Source organism: Platichthys flesus, chromosome 12, assembly GCF_949316205.1.
Source record: "Platichthys flesus chromosome 12, fPlaFle2.1, whole genome shotgun sequence".
Classification (NCBI taxonomy): Eukaryota; Metazoa; Chordata; class Actinopteri; order Pleuronectiformes; family Pleuronectidae; genus Platichthys; species Platichthys flesus.
In genome coordinates, this window is record NC_084956.1 from 14,007,273 (window position 1) to 14,031,200 (window position 23,928).

At 43.1% G+C, this 23,928-nt stretch overlaps 1 protein-coding gene across 1 annotated transcript; it reads right to left on the minus strand.

The window, feature by feature from the left end:
* Positions 1 to 5,300: 5,300 nt before the first annotated feature.
* Positions 5,301 to 23,442, minus strand: kcnk12 (potassium channel, subfamily K, member 12). The gene is made up of 2 exons (XM_062401484.1): positions 23,103 to 23,442; positions 5,301 to 6,881 (listed from the first exon to the last, which is right to left on the minus strand). The coding sequence occupies exons 1-2, from the start codon at positions 23,440 to 23,442 to the stop codon at positions 5,989 to 5,991; spliced, it is 1,233 nt and encodes a 410-aa protein (XP_062257468.1). The 3' UTR covers positions 5,301 to 5,988.
* Between the last annotated feature and the right edge of the window lie 486 nt (positions 23,443 to 23,928).

The following is a 23,928-nucleotide window of genomic DNA, read 5'->3' on the forward strand; positions in this document are numbered from 1 at the left end:
TCTCTGCTAACGGTCGAAATCAAGCCTTCTTGCTAAACAGAGAATTACTGATGAGTACAGACATTTCCTCCACACAGACTCCTCTTACCCCCTGTTCAGTGAGATAATGTATGTTGTTTTTCTGCATAATTTGCTGGGATCAGACTCATTTCAATAATGAATGCAATTACAGGCTCCCCTTTATGACTAACATCCTGATCGACCCATTACCAACGAGCCACGCTGTTTCAAGGTCCTTCCAGCAAAGTGGATGGAGAGCAGGCTACCAAAATGATCATTTATTAGCGTCTGACTAAAAAACCAGCGGAGCATTTATGAGCATAATCAAAGAGAGAACTGGAAAAATAAATAAATTAAAAAAAAAACTCCTCTTTTGTGTCTCTTTACTTTGAAATGTGACGCTGAGACGCAGCGGGCCTTTCAGATTTATTAAACCTGAGGGTACTGAATGTTTCTGTTAGTGCCAGTTATGCAGCTCAGTAGTGTTTTTACAATTACTATTTGCATTTTACTATCACTATGAATTTTCACTTGGCTGAACCATGTTACCAAAAGAGTTGATAAATTGAGATATGTCATTTTTTAATTGTTAATCAACTATACAGATTAGTTCAACATAAAGACTGGAGGTATTTATATCCACCTTCCACCCTCTCTGGAAGTGTAGAACTGTAGGTTTAAGTGGCAGGCTATTTGGTTATTCATTATTGATCAACTTTATGCTTTAATATTTGAGTTATAAAAATCCTGACTTGTAAAGAGTGATCATGTGAACACACAAGTCATAATTACAATCGAGAAACTACCCACATTTTCACGTTCTCCATAAAATGTACAATATCCATAAACATTGGGATTGTATTTATCAGACGGTTTAGGAACATCAAAACATCACAGGAACATCATTAAATATCAGTGTTTAATGGAACCCCGTCTTGTTTCATATAGGTTTGACTTTTAATTACATAAATATAAAAGTACAATCATTGGTATAAATGTGCAACTTGCAAACAGAATTCATTTGCATACATTAACTGGATGTCAAACCACAACGCAAGCAACATGAGACACACACACACACACCGAGGTGCTGATGCCAATGTTGATGGAGGCAAAGGTCAACATAGCTGTGGATCACATACGCCTGGAGCAGAGGTTCAATTGAAACGTGGATGCAGTTTGTGTCTCCGGTTCATCGTCCTCATGTAGCCTTTACAAAAAACCTCCAGCTACACATGTCCTGTGGATTTGGAAAAACAAGCTCCGGATCAAAGCTGACTTGTTTGAGATCGAAAGCAGCCACGCAGAGCTGTAATATGTCATTGTGTTACCGAGCCACTCAGCTGTTTACCCGCCTGCTGCTAACAGCCACTTCCAGTGTGCTGCTGCCAAATTAATGTGCAATGCCTCTTGTTCTTGAAAGCAACAGCGTTAACAGTCTCTGAATGCAAAAGATGTTCACGCGCTCCCCCCCGGAGCAGAGCGGCGCGGAGAGCACAGTGTTGTGTATCGTACTGTGAAATCATAGCTCTGCTGAATTAATGATAATGCTGTTAGCGCCATCGAAAGCCTTTGAGATGAACTCTAACATCATCTCCAGTCTCTGCTCATTTCAAACAAATTGTTTTATTGTGCTGCATGTAACAGATATGGAGCATGTCATTTTAATGGAGCTCCTGCACAGTCAAACGGCTGTTGACTACAGATCCGATTTTCCAGTTTGAATTACGGCACAATGTGTTAACTGGGATAAACTCGCAGATATTTAACAATTAACGTCTAAATTAACGATTATAACTTTACTGCAAATCTCATAGCGCTGGGATCCAAGTCTGCTATGTTCACCCATGTTATGTACAAATAGTGTGGGCTTTAAATAGTCTGCGTTGTTTCAGTCTAATTTCATATTTGATGAGAGCATGAGAGAATTGATTACATGAAAGAAAGATAAATCGGTGAAATCACATTGAGGAGGCATTTCTGCTGATAACAAACATACAGTAAATCCTTACGCCTGTCTCCTCTTACAGAAGATACATGGGACAGCGGAGCAGGTAAAAACCATTGCAATCAATGGAGATCAATTTTGCAAAATGCAAAAGGATTGTATGGTACAACACACACGCTCTAAACACTAAGATCTGTTAGGAACCTTTTTGTCATATGCAAGGACTAAAGTAAGGCAATTGATTTCAAGACACGCATGCAGTTTAGGTGAGCAAACATCAAACACTATTGAATGCCTTAAAAAGCTTGATGCGTTTCAGACTTAGGAGAAATGCATTTTGATGGTTATTATACTGAATCAAATGCCTTCTATGGGTGATGTATGTTCAGGGAAGCATTTAAGATAACATTCACAGTCCTTTAATTTTCATTTTCAGTCTTGTACACACTGGTTTGGACACACAGATGCGTTAAACACACACACACACATGCTCCTTTGTCGGGAAGTGAGGTGAAGGACACAATGCAGCAGGTGGCCACAGGAGCTTGTAAAACGCAGTTAGCAATCCTGAAACCTCTGCCGCTGTTACCTTAAACCTCGGAGGGGAAATATGAAGGTTCACCTACTGTATTACATCAGTCATGAATCATTATTCTAGAGACATGCCAGAAAATCATCCCCCTCTGGCGACGTATTGCAGCAGGGAAACACCATTGAATCCAAACTACAGTATGTCATTTGCTACCGCACAGCCGCACTCCTCCATACATGTCCCTGGACTCTATGCTTTTATGTCTTAAATGTCGCAGTTATCAACAGAGTGATCTTGCCCCTGGCTCTGCAAGCTCCACATCACCAACATATGCTCACTCCACAGTTCATGAATCCCTCTACTGGGTATTGTCAAAGAACAAAATGAACATTTTGGGAAATACGTGTCTTTATCATACACTAGGATGGACGACATGACAACCTTTAAAAGTGACGCCAGAATGTCTCGGCCGCCCCCTGGTGGCTAGCCACAGTCCTGCCTACTCCGCGTTAGTGGATGAGACGTGGACCAAACTAAAAAGTCAAAGTGGACGTCAAATACATGTGATGGTTTTTAGGTAGTTGTTATTGCACTGGTGGATGTCCAAGTGCTTTTTTCATTCTATCAAAACAGTTTTAAACATGATGATTGGCAGCTGAGTCTGACTCTCTCAAAATGTCGTAATCCGTTCCAAATGATGTAATCAGAGCGAGACGTTGGCGTTAGTAAGGCTTCATATCTGTAATGATGGAGGAGGTAGCGATGCGTCGTCCATCTTTATTTAGAGTTTAAGGTATTATATAATATGAAGCTATAGCTAGCAGCCGGTGAGCTTAGCTCTTTGTCTTAGCATTAAGATAAAGAATGGGGCAATAGCTGGTTAGTCATAAAACTAGTAATTTTACCAAGTTTTCCAATGAATTTAATAATATTTGTGTAGAGTTTATTAACCAATGAGGGTGATTTAAGTCCACTGCTGAAAGATTTTGTTAGCATATTGCACGGAAGTTTCAACACATGAAAACAGAAAAAACTACGAGGCTATTGAAGTCTGTCAGTGGTGATGGAACTTCGGAGCAATTTGCAGCGTGTTTCTGTTTTTACATGTGTTGTGACTTTTTTTATAGCGCATGTGTCGTCAACGTGACGAAGTTGTTTTTCTTAATTTGCACATGTTTTTTCTATGTGCATTTGTTTTCCTCTTTTGCAGTGCGTCGAGCTCTCGTTGCCACAGTAGTTGAATCTGATTTTATGAATAAATAGCTTCTGGTCTTCATGCAAAACTTAGGATTTAGCTTCATATTTACAGCACAGATGTGAAGTGGTGTCATCTTCTCATCTAACTGTCGACAGTACATCGAACATGCATTTTTCCAAATCTTTCACTCCAAATGCCTGTGCTCACTATGACCATACCTTTTGTGGGTGGGTAAGTTCTGAATGTTGCATCCCATCGGTCTGTTGACGGATTGTGTGAGAGACGTGACAGTGACCTCTTCAGTCATCCACATGTAGATATTTGAAAGTTATACTGTAAGTAGAAAAATAGACTTTAAAGAGTCCTCTGTTTTATATACATCTATCTTGTATGGCTTTACCATAATGGCATGCAGGAAAAAACTAAGACAAGCCTGAAGATTGAACTACCTGAGTCATTTTTCTCTAGTCCTCTCAGTGAGACTGGGGAGTGAAGGAAATTATTTAGCTCTATGCATTGAAGTGATGGAATACACTGAGGACAGATCCAGATCCGTGTCACGCCTTATTGTAAGAACGCTTTTCAAGAAGTTCCAGTTCTTCATGTATATATACATTAATGGCATGTCTCATATTCACAGTGTAAAGGGAGATGAGCCACGAGGAGAGAGCAAGAGATCTGCGAGAAAAAAAGGAAGCAGGAGGGTTTTGGTGCAGTGTGTGTGAAGCGAATGCAGAGATGAAGAAGTGAGCGGCCCGCGTGGCTAGTAGGATGATGAAGATGGACGCCAGGAAGAGTTGAATTGAGAGGCTGTTGATTTGTATCGTGTGTATGTTTGGATTACCTTCTCTCCCGGACATTTAACAATCAATGTCTTCTCCTCTGTCTTGCTTTTCACAAACATTAAAACACCACCGCACACCTTTGCATCACAGGTTCCTCAGAATAGATGGTTCCTGGCAACACGAACATCTGCAATCGAAACCTGACAGGGTAGCACCCTGTTCTCCGAAAGACACTCGCTGTCCATTAAATCTTGGCTTCACGTTTAAACTGAAATCAAGAGGAAAATCCGCCTCTGCAGACTTTCGTTTACCCTCGACATAAATTTCCACGAAGGATCAATCAATACAAGTTAGAGGAATCCTTTGGGGGTTTGTGTTCCCACTCCAGCAAAAGGACATTGACCCGGCTAGGTTTGATCTGCTTCATTTAACATAACGTGCCAATAACAATAATTTGCCTCCTTCCATTCCCTTTTATTTAACTTCCAACAAAAAATAAACCCACACTCCATTTATTTAGTTTTAAAAAGACATAAGCCTGCAGTCTGCATTCAAAGAGTAATTAATACATTGCCAGCCTTTATCATTTGTTTTTCCTCGCAGACAGCTGTAAGGCTTTAAAAAACACAGAGAGAGAAGCAGTTGGAAGGTGCCGTCTTTTACCCTTCAAGTCAAAGTCTCAGCCAGCAAAATATGTTGCGAGCTGATAAGAATGCAAGTTCCTCTCTCACGAGAAATGGATTTTTTCTTCTTCAGCCTTGCTCTTTTCCTCCATCTCCAGGAACAGCAAAACTACTCTTTGTAGCCCCTTAATCTCTCAAAACCTCCCCTCGCTACAGCCCCGACCAAATCAGCTACATCACTGCCACACTCACAAACCTCACTTTCTGCACACCGCCCCGGAAATGAAAGGAGTCACCTGAGGGTAGAGACTTGACCCGTGTCAAGAATGAATGGGGATTGCACAATCAATTGAAGGTCTAGAAATGGTGCAAAAAAATACATGAAAAGTAAAATGCATAGTTCAGTATGTGCTATATCATTCAGTGATTACACTCGTCATGTCTATATGAGCTTTAAATATGTACATTCATATAAACTGGCAAACTCCCATGAAGAATTAAGATTGCACTGTGTACTTCCCTTGGCTCAGAGGATTTCGGTCAAGTAAGTCTGATATATCGAGCGTGTACAACCGACTATTTCTACGGACTGATGTTTAAGATATATTTGTTCTGGGTTGGGTTTAAGGTTAATGAAATGGGTGATGGGTTGTCCCCATGCTTCCCAATTGACTAATGTATTTGTTAATGTTGACTCTGTGGTTTCCTCGTCATGCCATCAACATCAAACCATCAAAGTCATTGCCTGTATCATCACCACAGGCTTGTATTTCCGAAAGTATCTAAAAAAATCAAAATGTATCATGCATAACAAGTTACACTGGTGATCCATATCCAAAGCGCCGGGATTTGTTGCACAGCCTGACGCGAGGAGCTGTCATAGTCCTGTTTGACTGTGGCCTCTACCTGGAGTTACTCGTCTCTGCCAGCCTGTTGTTCATGATACCGAGGGCGCCAACCCCCCCAGAGAAACCATTATGGCGCGAGCTGCCACAGACTGTCCTGGGATATCCATTGGCAGACTCAGACAGCTGCTTCTGCATGAGGGCCAGCGACACCTTGTTAGAGGCTGCCAGGTCTTTCATGGAGATCATCTCCCCTGATAGTCTGCGTCCCTCAGTGTCACTATCACAAGGTCCTTCGGAGTCGGACGGCTGGCCGAACCGACTCTGGCGACCCCGGGAGCCCGGTCGGATCGCGTTGCGTCTGCCCAGTAAGGCGTTGGCGTTACTGCAGCGCTGGCAAAACATGCAGCTCATTTTCTCGAGGATCCAGTTGAGCACCTGCTTGATGACGATCGAGATGACATTGAAGAGCGAGTAGATGCAGCACACGCCCATTAGCATGAAAAAGAAGTTGGCCACCCTGTAGAGGCTTTGGTATTCGTAAGCGGCGGTCTGGCTGCTGACGTAGTCCCCAAAGCCGATGGTGCTGAAGGTGACGAAGCAGAAGTAGAGCGAGTCTAAGTACCCCCAGCCCTCAACGGGGGTGTACATGGCTGATGCACAGCAGGAGATAGTGATGGCTGACAGTCCGAGAATTAGCATCACGTGGTACACAGAGGGCTTCCAGCCTGGGAGGGAGTAGGCTGAGAAGTCATGGCGGATGCCTGGCGGGAGAAGACCGCTGTTCCTGATGCGTCGCTCCCGTACGGCCTTCATCACCACGGCCAGCAGAGTGATGATGCGCTCCAGGAAAAGGTTAAAGAAGAGGATGGTGGCAGCGCAGCCCAGAAGACCATAAAAGATCAGGAACACCTTTCCTGCGACTGTCACCGGTGTTGTCATCCCGAAACCTGCAGAGACACAGGAGCAACATTAGACAGTGAGTTCCCTGAGCGAGGTTAAAAATACATTTTCAATTACAGGATGTCTCCAGTTTCCTCACAAGATATTATGTTGCTGGTTTGAGACGAGGGAAGTGGTGCATGAAAGCCAAACAACATCAAATCTAAATGAGCGTTTTAAATTAGGCTTAAATCTTATTTGTAAATATTTGTGGCAGTAATGAATAATATGTCAAAGCGTGGGGGATAATTTTTTGGGGGGGGCTTAATTTGTGATACATAAATTGTGAAACATAAATTGTGAAAGTCACAGTAAAGAAAAGTGACATTAGGGTAATAAATAATAATAAGAATGTTCTGCATTGCAAATGAAGATGTATGTTGTGAAATAAGAGATAATGACGAGAGGTAGCATAAAATGGGAAACCAAAAGTCACAAATACTGGATGTAGAACAAAATAAAAGAAATGTTTATGACCTGGAAAGACCTGTGTATGAACCATGATTAAAAGAAGAGTGGTATCCAATGACAGTCTCACACTTACTTTGAATGAATTGTTATTCCCACTATTCAGGGAACTTGCCACTGTCATAAGTTAGATGATATAGACACATTATTCTTTTTCAGATTTTGACATTTCTTATTCACACTGGAAGGAGTCAACCAATCACAACAGACTGGGCCAGCTGGCCAATCACAGCAGTCTGGATTATATCCGGAACGCTTTAAAGAGACATGAGCTGAATCAAGTGTTAAAGACAGAGGTTGACAAGAGGAGCTGCAGCAATGGGCAGTCTGAGGACAGAGATGTGTTTGCTAAACATTAAAGCGTGTAAACCTTTTTAACTAATAGCCAACGTTAAAAATATGAACCTGATTATGAGCATAATGTGTTTCCTTTAACGTATATGTTTGCACACAAAACCATATGCTATTGTTTATATAACATATGTTTATATACAGTTTTTTCTATACTGTCCTGGCAGTGGGTGGGGCCTGGAAAATCAAGGACACAGGGGTCAAATTGCGTGGAGGAGACTGTCAGGAATAAGCTTAGGTAAGCCTTTTGAATCCTTCTTTTTTCTGGGCTGTGTGGTTTGGCTTCCTGCTATTTTCTGATTTCTTAGTCAATTAGACGGAATGTTCAAGCAGCGGCAGGGGGTTATGAGAGGAGAGGAGAGGAGAGGGGCGGAGATGAGAGGATGGAGGAGGAGAGGAGAGGATTCTTATGGATTCTGTTGCATGTTGAATGAGCACTTCTCAGTTTCGAGGAGTGTCACAGGTGCAGCTTATAAATCTTTCAGCACTTACACACACAAACAGCAAATACAAAAACGTCAGCCCTTAAACCTTTCAATATTTTTTGAAGTAATTCACAACATAATAATAATATTATCATAAGTTTTTCCAACCATAAGTGGTGAACCAGCCGGACCAATATTGCCATTGCTGAAAAGCACAAATTGCAGTGAAGTTACAATATAAATAGAAACATTATATATTGTATGAATATAATTATCATAGTGGTTTTGTGAGCCTTCAGATTTCTCCAGGGACACATTTGTCAGATCTTAGTTCATGTTGTAAACACTGGTTTATGTTATCATTGATTTCATCAATACAAAACATCAATGTTTTAATCTAAAGCATCTCATGTGTAGAAAATAATTTATACAAATGTAGAATCCGAACAGATTCATCAGCTAGAAAGAGACTTTTACTAATGCACCACACATCTAACACATGTGCTGTGCGTATGATTTTTCAAGTGCAATCTTTCTCCTCATACATGTATACATTCTACGGTTATTTGTTTTCACACACACACATCACCCACCTCATATTCCAGGGTCAATGTGACCACACACATACACACACAAACACACACACTCACTCACACACACACACACAAACACACCCACTCACTCACACACACACACACACACACACACACACACACACACATGAACCCACACACAATGTCACCCAACAAATAAAATCGTGCTGAAAGATCAACTAGTTCACTTCCAGGCCAAGGTTAATTGATCATTTCATCATGTCCATCCTCCATTTCAGTCTTCTCTGAACATGAGGGCAGCGCCTTTTCCCCCCTTAAACATGAATCTGTCTCTAACCATCCTTGTCAGGTAATAAATGACATCAATATCCAGCCAGTGCTTCCTTTATGATGCTCAAAATGGCTTTTTCGACCTTATCTCTCGCACTGGAAACCACTCTTGTGTGGGTTTGCTGTTGACACGCCGGGTCATTTAGATCAACGCTGATTGATACAGATTGTGTTTTAGAGCCAAGGAAAAACATGAACCCACGTGTACACACACCTTATGGTCTCTTACACACACACAAGCACAGATAGACTTTTTCTAGTTTTTTTACATTACATCAGATGTTGAAAAACGCTGTTTTCAAGCATGAAGTCCAGAGGATGTGAGAGTTAGGTAGAGACTTTCGCTGGAGTTTGCCTTTCACACATGAAGAACGCAGCGGGAGATTCTCCTCTCACTCAGACGTGCTCGCAACAACAGAAAAATCTCCAAAGCGTTCGGGTGAGGGGGGGGGGGGGGGGTGTTGCAGTAGCAGAGACAGAGCGTAATATATAATTTCTGCTGCAGTGTCTTTGTTTACAGAACACAGGCATCAGCTCACATCCCCAAAACCTCTCTTGACATCTTCATTGGTGATGCCTACATGCCTAAATGGAAGGCACAGCTTTTCATCCGGAGATATTTGTATTCTTTTTCAATTGTTGCATCTGTCGGGTGTTCGAAACGTCATCAACACGCTCAGTCTCTCGTGGAGCCTCCTCCAGAAGATCTCCTGCTGTTTTCTCACCTGAGCTAACTTCCCTGTCTTTTTTCTTTTACCATGGGGTTCGCAGCAGAAACTCCAGAGAAAGTCCAGAGCTATTTTTTCTGGAGAATGTCAGGAGAATATCTGCTATTCATTGCCTGTCTGAGATCAGCTAAAGAAAGTGACTTACAGTAGTTCAGCAACACACAGACAGGCACTGTAGGCAAACAGGAAGGCGAGGGCCAGCGATTACCCAAATTAAGCCCTTCAGTGAAATCCTATTTTCCTGTTTCATATAGTTAATTAATTAGCCGCCCATGACTCTCTAACCCAACTGAATCAGAGGGAAAACAGATTACATCTTCTCAGTCCACGCAGAGGCAGTCCTCTGCACCGTCTCTCATTACCGAGTAAATTACCTAAGAGAGGAAAAGGCACCAGGCATCGATTCAGTGTAGCATTTCAGAGCCATTACTCCAGACTACTGTGTCAAGACGCATTAGGGACAACAGAACAATAATAGAACGCAAAAGGACTGAACTGAAACCAAACACGCAAACACTGTGTGACTTTATTCTCAAAGACTTCTTCATTTATACCAAACAACGAATGAGTGGAGTCGCCCGGAACAGACCAATGATCCTGCTGCTGACCTCAGGCAACACTTTCCACTCCAAGCCAGGATGAGACTTTAATCCTACAGAACTTGATCAGGCAGGAAATCATATGTGTGCTAATCCAATTCAATCAAAGCCTTTGGAGAATATTTACCCATTTGCATTAAATAAAGTATGCTCAACTCAACATTGGAAATGATGCCCTAATGGCGAATGATGCTTGCACACTCAATTACACACTGGAGATTCAACCAGAGGGAATGTGATGGAAAAGGTGCCATTAGTATCCATTAATTACCATTTGACAGTTTTGCACGGAGAAAGAGAAACAGCGTTAATGGTTATCAGACTGTGGGGAAATGAAATGTAGGAGAGAGACCGACATAGATTGCCAGCGGACCACAGTGACTCCAGCGTTCGGGTCAGCGTCTATCATCAGGGATCGAGGTGAGATCACATGTTCTGAGGGGCACTCGTTCAATTTAGACTGAGCAGCTCTCATTACAGCCCAATGGCAAGTTACAGTGGCTCATTAAAGGGGGCAGTAAAGTCAGGACCTAAATAGAACAAACCGCTGAGAGTGCTGCTAATAGATGTATTGATGGACTGCTCTGCATTGAATTTGCTACCCTCAGTAGAGGACTCGCCTCCAAACAGTAATTAGTCATCATATTTTACACCAAAGGAAACACTCTGAGGGAAACAGTACTTTGCACGATTTGTCAGGCTCAACAGGTTTTTCAAAACACAAAGGAGCGAACAGCAGCTGTGAAATGGTCCAACGTGTACGGTCCAAACTCACCACAGTTCAGAGAGCGGGAAGTCGAATTTACTCTGGCATACGTTCAACGCACCCACAGTGAGATCAGAGGTTAAACGAGGAGGGTGGTGATATTCTGTTACTGTCAACAAATCACATGAAAAGATCAAAGGCAACAATGTGTTCAAGCATTTCCAAATACTTAACAATTTTGGAACCACAAGCCCACTGATTAGCTCCACCAGAGAGGTTGTGTTATCAACAAGGTCCATTTATATGTTGTTGTTTTTTTCACTTAAGATTGCAAGAAAATTCCCTTCCCCACCAAACTCAAAATTATCAGTGGGATAACTCGTGCTCAGTCCACATTTCACAAATATTTCCATTGGTCACCAGGTCACCATTGAGTTAGTCACAATCTGTTACCTGCATGAGCATCATTCAGTTTTAGACTCTTGGCCACTGCAATGGGTGTTTTTTCTTAAAAATTCAATAGACCCTCCAGCTAATTAATTCATTTGGACAATAATTAGGAAATGTATGAAATGAAAATCTATGCATTATTACGAAGGTTATCATTTCTTTGTTTGATGGATTCTGGTAGGACCAGGTTTTTCCTCCTCCTTTTGTGCTCAGTGTTTTCCCCTCCCCCACAGTGGCTCCGTCCCTGGAGCCTCCCGTGGTATACCTGTGCAGCTGACATTCATCTCCTCAACAACTCTATAAGACCTCACCTCATCTCCCCTGTCGTGTCCAGATCGTCTGATAACCAGTGTGTTAACTCTTCTCGGCTTTTGTGACCACATATCTCTAGTTTTGTTGTACTTATTTACCCCCGTGCTCCTTTTTCCACAGAATCAGCTGTGCAACATCCGTTTGTTCAACATTATCTGCTCCAGCCTCACCCTGCCAGGACTTTTGGATCCCCCCCTGCCTGCCACCACCAACCCCAGCTCCAGTTGTGAACAATAAACCTTTTTACTACCATCCACCTGCTGTGTTCGTGTGCTGCATTTTGGGTCCATGTTAAAAAAAAAACAGATCATGGCATTTTCTTTGATTGTTAGCAGGATTATGCAAAAAATGTTCGAGGGGTGTGGTATGATCCAAGAATGAAGTCAGCGGGGGCTGCAGGTTATTTTCCTTTTCTTTAACATTGTGAGATGTTGTTGTTTTTTTAACATTCTCATGTAAATGTCATTTTAGGGGACTGATATGAGTGAGTGCTGTTTGGTGCAGATCCGAATACAAACTGTCGATCTGGAGAATTTAAATGTGTTTTCCTGGGGGAACTGTTGGACCCTGGTAGGAGTATGAGCTCTACTCAGTGCCATTCTAGCTCCCACTTACTACATAGATCTTTAAATTGCTTTGACCGAAATGTATAGTAAAAAATCAATCGAATGATTTAATATATTGGAAATGGGTGCCTTTTGCTGGTGAACCCACAGGAAATTATCCTCCAAATCACCACACTTCTTTAGCTCTAGGGAGCCTTTTAGGGTCTTTCCTCTCTTTGTTTTGTTTTCCTGACCTATTGATTCCACAGATTGATTTCTAACCTATTGAAAAGGCCTATTGATTCATTGTACAAGAAATCCACCTTACTAGGACGAGCATCGGACCTGCCGAGCACATGTCTTCCTCTTGCAAGAGAAGGTATGTGTGAGTGAGGTCAGATGATGATTGAGAGAATATAGAGACAGTTGAATTTAATCTCCAAAAGCTACAGAGGGTTTACACAGAACCGCAGAAAACCCCAAAGAGCCAGTTCAAGGGGATCAAAGCTCCTAATGGTCCCACATGAGAGTAGATGGCCACTAAAAGCACTCAGTCATGTTTCTGTGTTTAAACCAAGGACACGCACTGTTCACTACTCTGTCTAAGTAGCATTGAAACTGAAGGTTACTGCATGTCATCGAGGACACACACACATACACACACACACACACACACACACACACAACCCTCCCCAGTGCCAAGAAAATGGACCCAAAGATTTATCATGGGAATTGTTTTCCAAACCAAAAATCAAATCTCTGCCCTCCCGTCGCTTCCTCATGTCCCCAAATGCATGAGCTTAATAGACAAGCTCCCTGTCAACTGCTTCCCACTACAGGGAATGGTCGTAAATTGGCCTGATGAGAGCAGCAGCAGAAAACGCCACGCATACCCGCCCCGCTGATGACTTTGTTTCATCGACGAACAGGAAGCCACTAGTCACGGGGCGGCTTGGCGGGGGGTCGTTGGAGAGGACGGTGGAGGGCTGAGGGAACGGCGACTCTGGCGGACATCACTGCTGCACCATCTGCTGGGAAAATGCTGGATTTCTAATGTGGGAAAATGCTGACACGACGAGGAAATAATAGGGTCCCGTACAAGCTTGGCTTGAAATCTGTCTGCATTAAACAAATGCTATAAAATATGAATAAATCCCCCGAAGCCAACGCATACTACATAATATCCTATAGGGCCCTCAAGCGAAACAAAGAGGCCTTGAATTTCACTGAGCTCACCAACACACGATTCATTAATTTCATGTGGTCTGCTTGTCAAAGCACTGATAGTGAGTGTTCTCACTGTTATTCATGGCTGTGTAATAATTGAAAATAACGAACTGTGGTGATCATAATGAAAGATGGAACTTGGAGTCATAAAAGCTGGTCAATACACACATAGATTACAAGAGTGGCAGCTCAGGCGAGGCAACACAAACCCAGGCGGTGTACAACAACCTACAATACACCTGCGTCTTCTGTCTCCGTCTTGACTGAACCAGGACTCGCTGTTTTAAATCGTATCTCGCCACTTAATTCCTTGGCCAAGCGAAACCAGGAGGATTGATGAGTCCGCCGCTGTCCATATTGATTTATTGTAAAAAAAAAAAAAAAAAAAGGCTGCCCTGACTTTGGATCCGCGCCAAAGTTTGTTCTTTTTTTCCCTGCTCTCCAGGTTCACCTCATTTTAAAAGGAGAAAAAAACAAAAATGAAAACCGGACAAACAGGGTGTGTCATAGAAAAGGTAGAACAGAAGTTGTTCAAGCAAAATTAAAATTAAGAGTCATGTTGCCTCGTCGTTCATCTGCAAACAGGGAACAGAGAATTTGTCATCTCATTTGACTGAGGAGTCATTCTCTCGTCGGATTAATAGCTTCTCCCTGATGGATCTGAAGGCGATGTCCTTGTGTTCCCTATTATCTTGTACTGTCAATGTTTGAGTAAAAGCTTGGCTACATAACGCCCCTCTTGTATTATTCCCAAGAGCAAACACACCTGCTCAGGTGGAGCTTTTGAAACACTATCCCCCTCAGGTCAGCGTGATCAGCATCACAGATAGCACAGATCTGGAGCTCATACAGTGCCATGGTAACGCTACCTTCAGTGGTGGGATGTAACAGAGTAGGCTAAATTTACCCAGTTACTGTTCTTAAGTAGATTTATTTAAGGCAACTTATAATGTTCAGCATTTCACTATCAGCGAATATCTGTGTTCACATTGTTTTTAATGTATATTTTCAAGGGGAATTGGTCCACTGATCCAATCAGAGCGGGCGGGTAGCATTAGACCCCGCCCCCTTCACCGCATTAATGAAATAGGGAACAGGCTATACACTGCACGAGTTACTTACGAGTAACTCGAGTATAAAAGTTAGTGTGTCGTGTTTACAGCAGAGTCATTGGAACCGGTAGTGAATGCTGATTGTAGCCCTTTGCAGACAAGAACCATATGTAAGTGGATTTTCTGACCAGTGGAAAAGAGGCTTTTCTTTAACTTGGGTTCATTTTGGTTGAAAGCATTACCTCCACCACTGTCTGCATTGATTGGACTGTCAGTCTTTTACAGCTGCTCCAGCTTTTTCCTGATATCTGAAAACCGTGCGATCACATGCCACCATGAATTGAATTCTTGAGCTTTGGTTGACTTTTGATTTAATGTTTTTTCATTACTGCTAATGCAAAAGCATGAGTCCCTGAAATTTAAGGCCTCGCAAATTAGAAAAAAAATGGATTCCTGTCAGGGCCAGCTAAATGACTGTCAGCTGCAATAATGAGCCTGGATCATAGAAGCTGGTCACCAGCAAGGTGTCTCAGAGAAATGATGAGGCAATGCTCTGCTGCTCACAATTAAATTATGTTTTACTTTTTTATAAACTCAAAGGGCCCATTGTGAGTCGGAGACCGTGACTCTGTCAGTGACTGTCGGTGGCTCAGTGATCTCTGAATGCTGGCATGAGAAAAAAGCAACTCATTAATCTGTATGTTATCCTTCTACTTTCCAGGGTGGCAGATTAATTGAGAAGCTCACATGGTTTTTACTGGTAGAACATTATTCTCCAGATAAAGAAGGATCAGGAGCACAGCTTCCTCTGATTCACACAGTCGAGTGCAGTGGCCATTCTAAACCTGTCTGTTTGGAATGTTCTGTTCTCTTGTCCTGTGTTGATGCTCCAGAGCTACTTCAGAATTATTCCTTGTCATTAGTGAGTCACTTTTTAATTTACTGTGTGCCGGACGCTGTGTGCAAAGCTTTTTATAAACAGTCTATGGTTCAGGGTGAAGTTAGAAAACGTTGTGTTGATCCTACCTGGTTTATCAGCACTGAAGTATAAAGTTTGAATGATTCAGGATTTACTGCTATTTCAGAGGTCTGTTAAGCAATTCAAACAATCTTTACACCCCAGTTTACAACTTTTCAAAATAAAAGCACTGTTATTCATCTTGACGTAAAGCAGGGCAGCTACAAAACGAACGTTGTGCTTTTACATTGTCGAGTAAAAGCTAAAGAGGAAGGGATTCTATGAACGTTGCTAGATGACGGAGATCATCACATGAATGTCTGTGTCAGTGCGATATGGTGAAATAAAAATTTAAATAATTATGTTGACCACTGCTGTAGTTTATCCGAGGACGTAAAAGAAAACATAGTCAACTGTGTCCAGAGATACCAGTGCCCCCCAGTGCCCTGCTTCACATTTTTAATAATATTATATGTATCATCGCAACAAATTCAAGGCTGCACTTGCTCGGGCCATTCATTTCTGCATAAAGACACTTGGAAATACAGACGTTTGTGGAATTAGTAGGTAGATTATATAGAGACATTGAACACAAGTGTCTCATACTGTACATGGACAGCAGCCACCTCTTTTTAACTAGTTGTAGCGTTTAAATTGCAGGTGATCAATCTCAATAATTGTATGTAACTGCTTAACATCCAATATCCATAACTCCTAATAGCACGTGCTCCATGATCAAGCTCCAGGAAAGATAAAGTGCTTTGTCATTGTAATCTAATCAAGACCAACCGTCTCACTGATTCAAGGTCATAGTCAAAATCCACAATTGTCTCTTCTCCCATGGGTTGTAAGGATTTAAGACTTTTCATTTCTGACATTTGATTTATATATTTGATTTTACATTTAACACTATTCCAGTGTTTATGTTCAGTCATTAGAGAGATGCTCTATTGCAGCATGTTTACCTCTCTGCTCTTACACAAGCAGCCCTTCCTTGCTACCACAGAGACAGATGGACAGCTGCCAAATCACGCTGTTTGCCAACTTGCGCTAAGGTTATAAACACGGATAACTATTTATATTCATGGCCCCAAGATTCAGATAAATGTTCCGCTGGTGCAGACGTGGAATAGTTGCGTAAGACTCACGGCAACGAGGTGACATTTTTCAAAAATGTTCAGAGAAAGAAGGACTTTTCTTCTTTCGAGGGTGGAGTTCTCATAGCTGCAAGTCAGCATTCGCATCATCGTTGGTGAAACTGATGATGACCAAAATAGTAACTGGGAGGAGGATACATTTAAAATGAACGTAGCCCTGATGGGAAGTGCAGAGAGCACACAGAGTTTATTCTCTCCTTGGCTTTCTGGTACAAAGAGCAGAATCAGTGAAATGCTAATCAGAAGCTCAGAAAATGTGCTGTGTCCTCTAAAATGATCTTGGCATCGCTCGGCCGTGATGATTTGACCACGTGAGTTCCTGGTTGTGGGGGAGTACATGCCTCAGCGTGTCAGGGCAGATTTATGACCCACTGTGACAGAGCACAGAAGCGTGGACACTCTCAGCAGGTTGCATCTTAGACACACAATTCACATACACACACACACTCAGGTTTGAGTAGCTATCCTTATCTGCACTTGACATTGACTTTAATTCATCGCGTACAGCCTAACCAGAACATTATCCCTAACCTTAGCCATGACCACAATCCACATCCCACGCCTAACCTTAACCAGGACCTCAGAAATGACATTTTACTTCATTCGGAGCAGGCTTTGGTCCCCATGAGGTCTACAGGTCAGTGTTTATGATAGAAAAGGTTATGAACACACACACATGCAGGCATACACACAAATCCACACACACACACACACACACACACGCACAACACACTAGGAAGCAGGGCAGTGAGTCTGCTTACAAGCTTGCATCTGTTTTGGCCTTAGGATGAATAGCAATCACTTTGTTAGCACCTTAAGTATCGTTTGATTTATGACACTGATGCTAATGACATTCCCATTAGTCTCACCTTCAATCTATATAGCTGGTAACAAGCAAATGTTTTTAAACTTTGGTTCAATAGATCATCTCCTATGGGGCAACTGCAGCAGTCAACGAAATGTCCATGTGTTTTTGTTTCACCTAGAAAAGGCTCAAATTGTTTTATTTTCATGTTTGACATCATAACACATGTCTGACTCAATGAGAAGTTGTCAGACTTGAGTTGATCCACCTCAGAAGAGGTGGAAACGTGAGTGAGAGACTTGGAGAGAGGAATTCAGATTTTCCTGAGAGGAATATGTCTCAAAATCATTTTCTGATGTGGACAATGACAGTGAGGCATCTGACTTCGATGGTCGTCCCAATTTCTTTGAGCCGGAGTATACGATCAGAGAGCTCCTATGAAGAGAGATAACAAGGCACGTGTAAGGTTGCCAGACTCTAAGCAAAGACGCAGAATAACAATTTGAGCCTTTCACAGGTGAAAAAAAATCTCCGAGACATTTCATGGCCCTTCACTGTTGCCTCACAAGATTACATTGTAGTCACTGCTGTTGTGTAAGCAGCAGTTGGCAAAGCCTATTTCTACTGGACTGATTCAAAAGAACCATCCATTTACACACACACACATTTATTAACATAGAGCCCAGGTTGAAAAATACTGGAATTCACCTTTAAGGGTAGAAATTAGACACAAAATGCAACAACTAGACTAATTCAGACACAGTCTTATGATCTCCATCCAGAGCCTTCGTTCCCTCATTGAGGATACACTTGTTGTGTTGAGGATCTTGACTGCACCAATCTAAATGGATGCATTCATTAGGGCCCGAGCACCGAAATCGGTGTCAGGCCCTATTGAATTCTTAAGGATTTTTTTCCATCTGCCTCTGTGATTTCACTCTATGAAGATCTAAGAGGAGGCAAGAAGACGACATCAGCCACCAGAATGGTGTCAAATGGTTTTAAATAGCAAACCCCACTATGTAATGTGCTGCTCGCGCAATGTGAGCAGCTTCTATTTTGTAACACAATTACAAGGCTTTCCCACAGAAACACATCACATCGTATTAAGTGTGCAGAGGCAAAACTTGACGAAGGAGCAAAGTTAACATAGTGATTTTTTAGAAAGAGGAGTCAGGCCTGTGTGCGGTCGTCTGAACGGCGCTGTGGGAAGAAACAGAACGAGTTGCTGTGCACCAATGAATCTGCTTTCCCAGATAGCAGGCCGAATTCCCACGCACCTCCTGGAGGGACGCTCACAACAGACACAGTAGCAGCAACACAGATGGTTTTGTCCTGACGAGGCAGCACCGAGCAGTTAATCTAAACGAGAACACAAAACAAAAACACAGACAGCCTTGAGGAATCCACTCCCGTCTGTCATGTGGCATTTCACACTGCTTAAATGCCAAAGGCACGCTCCACCGGTTTGGGGTGACTCAGAGGTGAGGTAGCCTCAGAGAGAGACGTGAGTTGCAAGGCGTGGCATCGTACAGTATAGAGGACAAATGTGGTGAGCGGCTCTCTTATCCAGACACATTGGCTTTGGTCAGACAAGCATGTAATAGTCACACAAACCTTACAAGCCTGTTTCATTTAGACGCTGAAGCCAATTCAGCACAATTTAAATTGGCACAAGACAAGGAGGAGGCTAAAACCCACTAAGCCATTAGGTCTGATTGTTTATTCACACTATGGATCATGGGACAGGACCTTGGAAATCATTGTTGTTCTTGTAATAAGCTTTAAGTCGCTTTGTGTTGACAAAATTACTTTTTATCACGATATACTTGTTTTTGTGCTCTCCAATAATGACTTGTGATCACAACCAAACAACATAATCCAGACTACATTACAATAATACAACACATGGTAAATAATAACTTGCATGTCCTCTCCAGCCTTTTTGTGGTGAATGGATTAGGTTGGATTATTGCTACCTAGAGGTCCCACACTGCAACATGTGATTTATATGGTGTTTTATATGGCAGGTTCTGCCTCTCCATAGCCCACCCAGTGTTTGCATATAAATATGGACAACGTGTCACCACCTCCTCCCACTGACATATATATGGGAGCCCCCATCTTACAGTGATGCCATTCGAAGTCAGAGTCTGCGCCAGGCTCAGCTGACAGTCACGGTATTTCACCCTGTTTTTAGAGCAACAAACTAAACACTTGAATGTACATCAGTGTGACCGGAACTCGCTATAATGACGGATGCATCTTTGACAAGTAATCTCATCTATATACATTTAGGCAGTTAAGTAAAAACAATAAGCTGTAAGAGGCTAAGATGCACATTTAAATGACAACTGTCCGTGGGTTCATCTCTATTAGCAAACTTTGTTCACATGACACAATCATTTGATCCATTTTAAATTTAGAGTATTGCAGTTTAAGTCCATATTTATGATCTGTGCTTCCATTGCACCTAATGCAACACAACAAACTGCAACACAGATAGACAATGGAGTTGCTTAAACACCTCTCTCACAGTGTCAGCACAGACTTTGAAATACACTTTCAAATGAAGCCACTAAAAGGATTCTTAAGGGTCCCATTCAAATCAATGGTTAGTGATGGAAGAGATTATGCCTGCAAGTAAACTGAGGGAAGATCCACAGTCGTTCTGCTGCAGCACAGCTCTGACAACCGGGATTTCTTCTTCCCTTAACTCCTCCCACCTCTGACATTTCTCCTCATTTCGTAACTGGTGAACAGGGTCTAAATCTGGCCTCATTTAAAGGGGGAAACTGTGCAAAGGTCCGCTTCCCACTGTTTTTGTTAAACTGTCCTTTTAGCCTCACCTGCCTTTGTGACTTCTCTGAGTGGGTGGATATGAATGTGATGGAGCAGGAGGCTGCGGTGGCTGCCAGGGGCAAGAAGAAACAGCACATACAGGGTCTATAAGTCCAGGAATAGATGGAAACAGATTCCAAACCTGCAGTGGATTATTGTGTTGTGAACCGCCGAACAGTTCACCGTCCTATGTGATTTGTTCCACTCAATCTCAGCAAGTTTAGCGCCCTCACTAAGTACCCTTGACAAGTATTCACCCGAATCCTTCAAAACTAAGAGAGTATTTCTCCCAAATGTCACTGCAGCATCTTACCGTGAGACATACGGGCCCACAGAGGACCTCAGAGACATGTCTTGATTGACAGTCCACGGTCATCAATCAGCCCTGAGCATTACAAATAACTTTTGATATTAATAGAGAGTCTATTTACAGACCAGACTCTTGTTTATTTTTTAATGAGCAGGCAAACGGGGAGGCTCCGTCTGAAAATGTAGGGCAGGACAACACAACACAAGCAAGAATTGGATACTGACAAACCCGCGTTTCAACGAGATGAAAAACAAGAAGGGCTGCGTTAGTGAGAGCGAACTCAGACACAGAGGTGCTTAGAATTAGATGCAAAGGTCAACGTGTTAACAGGCTCTCAGACACCTGTTGTTGTTTATGGATCTATTATATGAACTGGATAGATTTCAGATTCAGAAAGATGGTTTACACTCCCTTGTATAATAAGTGTTCTTGGATTTGATTTGCTGCCATGCTGTGCTTCAGACGTATCTTTATATTGATGCTCTGCTGGACAGTGTATATAAAGATGGGCAACGTAATCGCATGTTTTGATTGGTCCCTGGCAGCTGACTGGGTTATAAACCCTGCCTCCCCCATAACTTCCTAACCCTAACCCAGTCATTTTAGATAGTTCTTATCCCACTGATGTGTTCAAGTGTTTTACGTTTTCCAGTAAGTTTGATTTTCAAAACATCAAATGTCGACCTGCCGGTGTGTAATTCACGTCAGCTTGAGTTTATTCTCACTATGATAAACATTTACCTCATTAACTTAACTTTGTTTATTAGGGAAATCCAACATTGTAATATATCTGAAAGTATGGAAATACAAAATAGGTCTCCTTAAATAAAAAGCTGTGATGTACTTTTGTTTGCTGCACTACTGGCCAGTGAATGTGGCAACAAGTGGGTAAACAAGTGCCTCAAGTGGCCAAAGCTTCTTTTTTCATTTTTCAAAGTGATATGGTTGAGGCACATCAGGGAGAGCAAAGTGTCGCTGCTGACTTGAAGCCTCTGCCACGGCAGAGTCAGAGGCGGGAAGTGTCTGGAGTGCGCAGGGGGATGCCGCTCTGATAAAGAGCCGTGTGGGGAGGCCCACAGATCTCTTTTATAACACCCGCACACAAGAGCATGCACAAAAAGTAGCACAGAAGCCGGAGGGGTGGGGGGGTGGAGATCAAAGCGAGATGGAAATCCAGACAGAGATACAAAACATATCTGCAAATGACAAAAGACAAATACTGTAGAGAGATCAACATCACCCTCTTTTTACCCTGAAGCATCCAAGTCACTGTACATGATCTGTTTTTCAGGTGGCGTGACAAGTGGAGCACAGAGTATTTTTAAAACCTGCCACAGACGTGCACACAGAAACAGTCTCCCCTGTGACAGGGTGAGCTGAGTGCAGCAGCTCCCTGAGAGTGCTGCATTTATGCATCTATGTGGGAGCAGAGAAGTGGAAGAGCCACCAAAGCTCTGTTGACAGGTCTAAAGTCAATAAAGTTCTGATTGGCAAAGTGAGCCAATTCTCACTTTGCTGCAGCCGCCAGCTTTCCTTATCATTCCCTTCCTCACAGTTTAAAACACTCCAGGTAATAAGCTGCTGCCGGGGATATGGTAGGTGGTGTTGGGTGGGGGGGGGGGGCAGAACATCAGGCATGCAGTGCACCACACCAACTGTCCCTCGCAGGGACAGTTGCTCTTTTCTGACCTATTGCACAGTAAATGTTAAACGAGAGGGGAGCAGACGGGCGCCTCTCATTGACATTCCTCTTGGTTTGAATAGAAATGTGGCAAAAAGGGGGAGAAGACTGCACCCTCGGGTGCTGTCCTATAGCCAGGGATGAGTGTGGCGTTCCAAATGGCAGGGGGGGTCAGATGTCACCATCGTTGCCAAAGTGCCTCACAGCCAAAATGTAACACATGACTGGAAAATAATTGTTAATCTGTTATTCTGTACGTAAGCCAGAGGGAGGAAATGAGCCTAAAGGGATGGCAGCACCAATGCCAGCACCATTGACACCCAGACTGTCAGTGAGGAAATGGTTTGTATTTAACAAACAGAGGGCAGAAAAATTATGACCATTCTCCAATTCATTTGACTTGAATCCTTCATCAGATAACAAAATTACTATTATTTAGACTCTCATTCCTACTTAAAATGTGGTGTGAGCTAATTACCAGGCAAATTATGAGTTTATTGTGTATTTATAAGACTTCATGTGGGTTTGGCCACATGCACCAAGCATGCTTTCTTTTATTCTCCTCCTTTTAATCACTTTTACCTTGTTTTAAATTGTGTTTTGCTTTTCCTTCTGAATAAAGCTGCCTTGCCTTTTCAACAAGTATTTGGAGGACACCATGTTTGCAACCAAATGGACGCAATGGCCACTGGGAAACCAGTGCATGCTGCATACTGTATAGATCACCCACCTATAGTCGACACCACAGTTCCAACAAAATAAAAAGCCCCTGTAAAATCCCATCTTGGCCTCAGAGCGTCCGCCCGGATGCCGGCGGCGATGGCTGCCTCGTACTCCCGCAGGAAGGAGTTGAGGTCCCGCAGGCTGATGTTGAAGGTCTCGCTGAAGTTGAGGAGCGTCCCGTTCCAGCGGCCATGGGCCCGTAGCTCCGAGGGCCGCTCGATGGCCGAGAAGACCGCGGCGCCGCACAGCAGGTACAGGATGATGAGGAGGGCGAGCAGCGCGAAGCGGCCGTTGTCCTCGTTGAGGTGCAGGGAGCGGCAGCCTTGCAGTCGCTGGCCGGGCATCATCCAAATTTCAGCACCACTCGCGCGTCGGACAGCGACCAGCTCCGCACCGGAGGCGGCATCCACTCGTCTGCGGGTCCCCTGGAAGTCTCTGCGCTGCTTCTCCTCCTCACTGCACTTCTTCTAACACAGCTCCTCCACTCAGCCCTGCACGTTGTCTCATTGTAGTTGTAAAGTGATCATTATTCTCTTAGGCGGCAGGAGACTGAAAAAAAAGACGCTCCACTCGATCCACCAAAGAGTTCAGGAGGAGAGCACCGGGAGCGTAGTTTTCCTGACAGATTTCCTCCTGCACTTGTGGCACTGCAGCTGCTGTTAAGTGGACTGCAGCTCCAATCCCAGCAGACGCGCGTCTTTGTGCCAATGCGAGCAGCAGCAGCGGCAGCGGCAGCAGCAGTAGTATCCTCTGGGTCCGCTGCACCAAAATGGTTTTTCCGGCAAATGACGCTCGAAAATTATGCAACTTGCAGATTTACGCGTCGCAGGAAA